We start from the raw sequence: 8,433 nt of genomic DNA, 5'->3' as shown, positions 1-8,433 counted from the left end.
GCACTGTTCTGTATTCATTCTGAAGCCGGGCAGCGTCGGACCAAAGATGTTGAAAGATTGTTGCTCTCTGGTTTCCTGGTTTGATTTCCACCATTTGATGGACTCCCAGCCAATCGGATTATTCGGTCTTTGGCGAGTAGAAAATGATGTCATTGACAAGATCTTAACCCTTTAGCAACGTTGTAGATATACATCGCCTATCGTTTTCGGAATCTATACGTAAATTTGAGAGGGACAATTTAACACTCTCTCGACATTGACGGGGGCCCCCTAACATAAGTTTACGCCAAAGCGATCTGATTTGAGCATGGCCTCAGTGCAACAGACACCAGGGCTGCAGAAACAACAAGATACAGGCACAAAAGTCACTCCCACTCTTACTTTCGGTTTGGCACAGTTTCAGCGAAATTGACTGTCTGTGCGCGAAATTGACTGTCTGTGCGAGCCGTAAAATAGCAGAGGCCATTTTCTAGGTGTGCTCTGAACTAGGGAATAGCTCTTGCTCTTCTCGCGCAGATTCAGAAAAACGACACAACATTCTGAACTAAAACGAATCTGTTAATTTCAGCAGTGAAATGGCTCAGGCTGCCTGTCTTCTGGATCAGGACCAATTCAGCTGCACAATCTGTCTGGATCTACTGAAGGATCCAGTGACTATTCCCTGTGGACACAGTTACTGTATGGGCTGTATTAAGGGCTGCTGGGATCAGGATGATCATACTGGTGTCTACAGCTGTCCCCAGTGCAGAGAGACCTTCACCCCAAGGCCTGTTTTAAGAAAAACCACCATGCTGGCTGAAGTGGTGGAGCAACTGAAGAAGACAGGACTCCAAGCTGCTCCTCCTGGAGACGTGGTGTGTGATGTCTGCACTGGGAGAAAGCGCAAAGCCATCAAGTCCTGCCTGGTGTGTCTGGCCTCTTACTGTAAAACTCACCTCAAACTGCACAATGAACTCAACCCAGGAAACACACATAATGTCATCAATGCTACTGGACGCCTGCAGGAAAATATGTGCCCTCAACATAAAAAACTGCTGGAGATTTACTGTCGTACCGATCAGCAGTGTATCTGTCTGCTGTGTGTGATGGATGAACACAGAGGCCATGATACAGTCTCAGCTGCAGCAGAATGGACTGAGAGACAGGTAAGGACTGGACCTTGTCACACAGAAAAATGCTAACTTCTGGCTCTAATTGCAGCACTCATTCATAATGACATAAAGAAAGCTACAGAAAATATAAACAAAGCAGGTGCTGTTGCTTAACGATGCAAACAAGTCTAAAAGGGAGGATTTCTCACTGTTTCATGTCATTAAGATTATGTATTTGGACGGATGGATGATTTTAAAACGTTTGGACAAACATGTAGAGATCAAAGAAAGAGGGAATATCTGACATGTTTTAAGTTACATGTGTGTGTTATTGAATCTACCATGTTCAGCATAATAGTTGTCAAAAGAGAAACACAGGGAACATATCCCAACTCCGATTTGAAGGTGAAACTCTGCCTATAGCTGTCGGAGGAAAAGATGTGGGAAGGGAGGAAAAGATGTGATTCATCCTGTAAATCATTCAAATGGTTACAAATAAAAAATGATAGGCTACTGCGGTTGTGTTGTCTGTCGATAATGGCTAGCTGCAACAGTCTGAAGTACAGAGCTGCTTCGTCACTCCGGCAGAAAAGGTTGCAAGCTGTGTTTGTTTTTGACAATAGCATGCACCTTTTCGAGCCTTGGCTCCAAAGTTTGATTGTATGAAGTAAAGCAGATTAAGTGAAGCTGCGATAGGATAACCTGTCATTGTTGTGGACGGTGGTAGTTCGGCCTGACATTGCATTTTGAACGAATTGGGACACAATGACACGTAACGAAAATGCCCCTGTGTTTCCGCTACTTTGCTTCGGCGGTAGCGGCCCGCCACTACAAAATGATCACCGCCGCTGCAAGCTAGTGCATTAAAATGATCAGGATGTTATCGTTACTGTGTGCAGCTCTGCTCTGAAAAGCAAGTGCGCAGTTGCCTACACCCTGACGCACTGCCTGCACAAGGCACGCCCTGTCCTGTCCACACCTTGCGCCTATTTGTTGCTCGTTGTCAGACAAAGAACGAGAAAGGCGGACGAGCTCGTTGAGCAGGGCTAGTTTACTCATGTTATATACGATTCAACATTAAGCTGTTTTATTAGTTTTTTAACATTTACTTTTTGCTTTGTGTCTAGTTAAATATCGTAGTGTAGGCTACAAACGCATTGTGGCAGCATAATTTAAAGCTTCTCAATTGGACTTCTCACAATTTTTGCTTCGTTTATACTATATAAACTATGCGCATATTGTGGCGTCCGGCCAACCAGGGGGCTACCAGCGTTCGCCAAGTCAGCCACTTCCGGGTTGGCGAAATAACTTTTTAAATTATTCAAGCGCTGTTGCCTTTTGTCATTGAGAACGATATTAGCGTTTGCATGTATGTTAAAAGTGCATGGTACCCTGTGTGGAGTTTGAAGGCGGCCCAGCTGTCATTAAAACGATGTATTGTGTTGAAACCTGACTGCTTGATCACATGTTTCCTGAGCATTAACACCCTGTCTGCCACCAACAATCATTCCATGGTCAAAGTCACCCCCCCATTCTGATGGTTGACGTGAACATTAACTGAAGCTCCTGACCCGTATCTACATAATTGTATGCATCGCACTGCTGCCATACCCTTGGCTGATTCGACAATCGCATGAATAAGTAGGTTTAAAAAAAAAAATGAAGTGCACTCCTTTTCTTATGTGCCGATCATCGTGAGGAAGGCTCTTTGAAGTTTCCCAATGCCTAATGGTGAATGAAGAATTCGTAGTTCCCTGATAGTTCATTTAAAATTAAGCCACATATTTATAGCCAAATACCGCCCCCATGGAAGCTAAATTTCTAGTAGAAACACTGATGTTGAATGAGCCTCTCTGAATGATGACAGTAGAACATACTATAGTCACGGTGTTGTGGAATATTTGACTTATGTCCACAGAAGCAGCTGGGGGCGACACAGAGTAAATTCCAGCAGAGAATCCAGGAGAGAGAGAAGGAGCTGCAGGATCTGAGACAGGCTGTGCAGTCACTCAAGGTGGGTACTGACCAGAGGAGAAGACAAAAGCTGGCTGCTGGAAGAGCCATTTCAGGGCTCAGTCAGGGCTCTCCTCCAGTCAGCCAGTGAGGAGCCCAGTGTTGGGCCACTTTCCAGCCCTGTGGGGCTCAATCCCACTGAGCCACACTGTGGGGAACAGGCTGTCTGGGGTCCCAGTAAGAGCTGAGTGAAAGGCCTCGTTAAAATGTACAGCCCTCCTCTCTCTGTGTCTCCTAACAGAGCTCTGCACAGGCAGCAGTGGAGGACAGTGAGAGGATCTTTACTGAGATGATCCGGTCCATTGAGAGAAGGCGCTCTGAGGTGAAAGAGCTGATCAGAGATCAGGAGAAGGCTGAAGTGAGTCGGGCTGAAGCATTCCTGGAGCGACTGGAGCAGGAGATTGCTGAGCTGAGGAGGAGAGACGCTGAGCTGGAGCAGCTTTCACACACAGAAGATCGCATCCAATTCCTCCAGGTAACTTTATATTTATTTCATTTATCTTTTTTTTGCCAAGACAGGCATGGAGAATGTAAGAACAATATAAGACACCATTCATACAATTCAATTATTGAAAAAATGTATAATGGCCCAATTAGCTGCATCAGTTACAGTGTTTCTAATGAAGACTGAACTGTAAAAGGGCTATACACTCACTATTTTTGAGACTTACTGGTCTTCTGCTGCTGCAGCCTATCCACTTAGAGGTTTGACGCATTGTGTGTTCAGAGATGCTCTTCTGCATACCACTGTTGTAATGTGTGGTTATTGGTGTTACTATCACCTTGCTGTCAGCTTGGACCAGTCTGACCTCTCTCATTAACGAGGCATTTTTACCCACAGAACTATTGGTCAATGGATGTTTTTTGTTTTTTGCACCATTCTCTGCAAACTTTAGACATTGTCGTGCGTGTCGGTGCAACCTCTTGACCATGCACGCATTTATGCATTTAGTTTCTGCCCTATGATTGGCTGATGAAATATTTGCATTAACAAGCTGGTGTATAGCTCTACCTAATAAAGTGCTCACTGTGTGTATATTACCATTTTTCTCTGAATGCTCTCTCTCTCTCTCTCTCTCTCTCTCTCTCTCTCTCTCTCTCTCTCTCTCTCTCATTAGAGCTCTAAGTCTCTCTGTGTCCCTCCTGGACCTGGAGACTTACCCAGCATCACTGTCAGTCCACACGTCTCTTTTGAGGCTGTGAGGAAATGTGTCTCTGAGCTGGAAGAGCGACTGGAGGACGTCTGCAAGGGGGAAATGTCTAAGATCTCCAGGGCAGGCAGAGCAGTGGCTGTTCATGGCTGCTTTACTGAAGGTGGGGAGCCCTCAGAAGCCAGAGCCACAGCAGCTGAAGGGGAGACCTGTCCCCTCTGCATGAAGCCCATGGAGGAGAAGCAGAGGCTGAGGTGTACTCATGCCTTCTGTGCAGCCTGTCTGAGGAGCTCTGTAAGCCGAGTGGGCTATCAGTGTCCAATGTGTCTACAAGCAGTCGCAGTGCTGGGAGACCAGCCAGAGGGACAGATGGAAGTGAAACGTCTGAAAGACATTCAAGGACAAGAATGTATACTGATTACGTACAACATTCCCAGTGGAATACAGACGGTAAGAAATTAATGTTTATTCATCATAATTCAATACATATAAAATCATGTGATTGGAAAAGTATATATACCTTTGCAGCAGTATTGTGAAAGGAGTTAAAATCTGTTTAATCACTTTATTTCCAAGTACAAATGCATTTGATTACATTGTATCGTCCCCACCATCTATATAGTGCTCCAACATGCTACAGCTATGGTGTCTTGCACTGGAGTATGCACTGAGTCAGATTTGTAACGGATAGTCACCTTGGAACTGAGCATTATGCAGTTTGAATTCCCAAGATGGAGCTAGTGAAGTTTCTCAGTGCATCCCAGCAAAAATTCCAGCAAATATCCCAAATCCTTTCGAGATTAACAACTTAACAACTTAACAACAAACACATCTTTCTCCTCCGTCTCTGACTACATGAAATATATTTTCATACCGTTCCCCTTTTCCCTGTGTGTTATATTGTGTCCAGGAGGCCCATCCCAACCCAGGGAAGCCCTTTACTGGAGTCCAAGCAGAGTCCTGGTTACCCAATGAGCAACAGTTCTACTCATCAGGCTCCCAAGTCTGCCTGAAGGGCCATGAGGTGCTGAAGCTGCTGGAAAGAGCCTTTGAGCAGAAGCTGATTTTTACTGTGGCTGCAGCCCATGGAGCTGCAAGCAGAGTCGTCTTCACTGACATCCCCCATGCAAGAAACTTGTAAGGCCTTGTAGCATCATTTCCACATTATGTAGTTTGAAAGATGTTGATATATGTTTATATATATGCATTTGGCAGACACTCTTATCCAGAGCGACATACAGTTGATTAGACTAAGCAGGAGACAATCTGGAGCAAAGCAGGGTTAAGGGCCTTACTCAAGGGCCCAATGGCTGTGCGGATTTTATTGTGGCTACACTGGGATTAGAACCACCGACCTTGTGGGTCCAAGTCACGTGCCTTAACCACTACGCTACAGGTCGCCCTTCTATTTACTGAGCTGTTGCTGGCTGCTTTTTGTTAGAGCGTTCAATGGCATTCGTTCGGCGCATTCATGTGTAAAGCTACTTATATAACATAAAAAACTCTGTTTCCCAGGATGCTTTGCACGCTGTCCCCTGTGATGGTAGTGATATGGCTGCAGAGCGCATAGAGCCATGTACGGCTGCTGCAGAGGGTGATCCAGTCCATATTTTCCTGGTTTTCCGTGATTTTCATCAACTGTGCCACAACTGCTCAGTGACTCCAGTCAATATTTTCCATAACGAATACCCAGCCTTAGCAATTGTACACAAGTAAGTCGATTCTGACATGGCCAACGTGTGTTTCTTTCTTTCCGCAGTTATGAGTGCAGTGGGAATTACTTCTTGCATAAAGTGACAGAGGCACTCAAAGGCAAATTCATCAAATGATTCGGAAGAACATAAACATCAGATCCACCCTCTCGGTACAGCGCCACCAAATGGGCAAGAAGAGACACATCAACACTCGGAAAATCAGTCCATTCCAATCGCTTCATTTACCCGTCCTTGTCTTCTCAGTCCTGGAAGCGATCGTGGTGCTCCATCTTTGAGGACAGCCCAGCCCATTGAAGCTCCGTGCAGAAGGTCCTCGTGAGGAGCGTGAGCGTGTCCTTGGCGGAAGTATGAATTTGGAACGTGTGACAATCGACCCCACCTGCCACATCTGTGATTCGCACGGGGCTTCAGACTGACGCTTGGCCGAAAAAAAGGACGTCCCATTTGCCGAACACAAGTTTCCTCAATTCCTTTACTCGTCCCCACATCCTTTACTCGCGCCCTTTCCTTGTGTCCTCCACTGGCCGGCGTTAAGGAGAAAGAGAAGGATGCAAGGAAAGGACGCAAGGGGATAGAATAAGCGATTGGAATGTGGTAAGCCAGTGTGTTGACCTTTGCCCTCTCTGTGAGCTCCGAGGCAGAATTTTATCTGAGGATAATAGCAGGCCACTGCTTTAGAAACACATGCCTGTATGAGATAAATCTACTCAAGCCTGATGGTTCTGATTTTGCGGACTCCGTGTTAGACTCTTATTAAGCCGTGCACTCATCTGTTCCTCTGTTTACAGTAACAATATTGGTCCTCCTTCATTAATGATGTCATACACAGTCACAGACACACACACACACACACCTGCCACGAGGTTATCCACAACTTGGCCACTGCAACAGATGCCAACAAAAGACCTGTTGGCCTTCGTCATGTGTTTGAACATTGCTAATAATATAACATCACATAATGCTGGTACCTTTTTTGTAGTGTCTTATGGGGTTAGGGACCTTTTGGTAGCGTTTTACGGGGTTAGGTACATTTTGGTAGTGTTTTACGGGGTTAGATACCTTTTTGGTAGTGTCTTATGGGGTTAGCCACCTTGGCTTCTTCCACCTGGGTTCTATGGAACAGGGGTATGTGTCTGGTAGTTCTGTTGGGATGGGATTGCGTTTATTACAGATTTGTACATAAGTAGTTTTCCCTATTTGACAAGCCATTGGGCAGATTATGTTTTGATTCTCAAGAATCTATTTGGATTTCTGTTAGTGCAATTGTAGAACAACATGTTCTGTTTAACCCCAAACATGAATTATGTGATGATTTTTGAAAATATATGAAATATATACTCGCCTATATATAGCCCTTATGAAATATGAAACGTGAAATATTTCAATAGCTGTTGTAATAATACTGCTTTATGAACATTTACTTGTTTCCTTACTGTTTTTGAAATGTCCATTTATAGCAATGGAGAGGGTTAAGACTTCAACAGAAGAAAGAAAAAATATATATGTGAGGGGAAAATAGTACTTCTCAGTCATTATTACAATCTAAATCATTATTAATTATTACATTACATTATTACATGCGTTTACACATACAGCATTGGGGTCTAACAATGAGTAAATGTGATATCTGCAAAACAAGAGGTTTCATAACAACCATGTATGAACATGGCTTCTCTGTGTGAAAACACTTCCTGACTAATCACAGTAATGAGGTTATATTTCTCCTGAAGCTGACGATAGTCTTGGAGAAGCACACAGAACACATTGTCATATGGGAGTATCAGGATGTATTCATGTCATTTCTTCTGATTGCTTGTTCTGTTCCAAACCCTTCACTCAGAGCTGTATGTGAACAATGTGCTTCCAAACACACAGGTTTCATTCCTTATTTTTGTAAATTGCATTAAATTGAAGAATATAAATCTGAATATAATATGATTAACTCCTTAAACTTTTCCTCCCTGATCTATACGTTTTGTAGTGAAATTGAGCAAAAATAAAAGAATTAAAGGAACGTCTCTCTGCTTGTGGTCAGTGAAGCATTTCCTGCGTTTGAGAGCAATAGGACTGTGACAGCAAGGGGTAAGATCTGTTTCAGGGTTTCATGCCAACTCCTGCATTTAGATCATTCATCAGCCCAAGCTTTTATTTTCTTTCATAAAGAAGTGAACTGTAGCAGCTATTTGCACATTGCTATCTGGTTTGGATCATGTGGAATATTAATATAATTATCCATCCATCCATCCATCCATTATCTTTTATGGGACAGCCTGTAGCGTAGTGGTTAAGGTACATGACTGGGACACGCAAGGTCGGTGGTTCAATCCCCGGTGTAGCCACAATAAGATCCGCACAGCCGTTGGGCCCTTGAGCAAGGCTCTTAACCCTACATCGCTCCAGGGGAGGATTGTCTCCTCCTTAGTCTAATCAACTGTACGTCGCTGTGGATAAGAGCATCTGCCG

The 8,433-nt window shown here is 44.2% G+C and overlaps 1 protein-coding gene across 1 annotated transcript; it reads left to right on the top strand.

Moving 5' to 3' along the window:
- The first annotated feature begins 572 nt into the window (after window positions 1-572).
- LOC134015947 (E3 ubiquitin/ISG15 ligase TRIM25-like) lies at window positions 573-5,396 on the top strand. The gene is made up of 5 exons (XM_062455424.1): window positions 573-1,145; window positions 3,010-3,105; window positions 3,346-3,579; window positions 4,223-4,549; window positions 5,166-5,396. The coding sequence occupies exons 1-5, from the start codon at window positions 576-578 to the stop codon at window positions 5,394-5,396; spliced, it is 1,458 nt and encodes a 485-aa protein (XP_062311408.1). The 5' UTR covers window positions 573-575.
- Window positions 5,397-8,433: the final 3,037 nt, after the last annotated feature.

The sequence above is a fragment of the Osmerus eperlanus genome, unplaced genomic scaffold, assembly GCF_963692335.1.
Source record: "Osmerus eperlanus unplaced genomic scaffold, fOsmEpe2.1 SCAFFOLD_725, whole genome shotgun sequence".
Taxonomy (NCBI): domain Eukaryota; kingdom Metazoa; phylum Chordata; class Actinopteri; order Osmeriformes; family Osmeridae; genus Osmerus; species Osmerus eperlanus.
Note: the sequence above shows the minus strand (reverse complement) of the source record. Positions and strands in the feature narration are given on the sequence as shown.

Coding starts and splice junctions, on each gene's coding strand:
- LOC134015947 (XM_062455424.1), top strand. CDS start 576: ATGGCTCAGGCTGCCTGTCTTCTGGATCAGGACCAATTCAGCTGCACA. Junction 3,106..3,345: donor AGGCTGTGCAGTCACTCAAG/GTGGGTACTGAC, acceptor GTCTCCTAACAG/AGCTCTGCACAGGCAGCAGT. Junction 4,550..5,165: donor CAGCCTGTCTGAGGAGCTCT/GTAAGCCGAGTG, acceptor TATTGTGTCCAG/GAGGCCCATCCCAACCCAGG.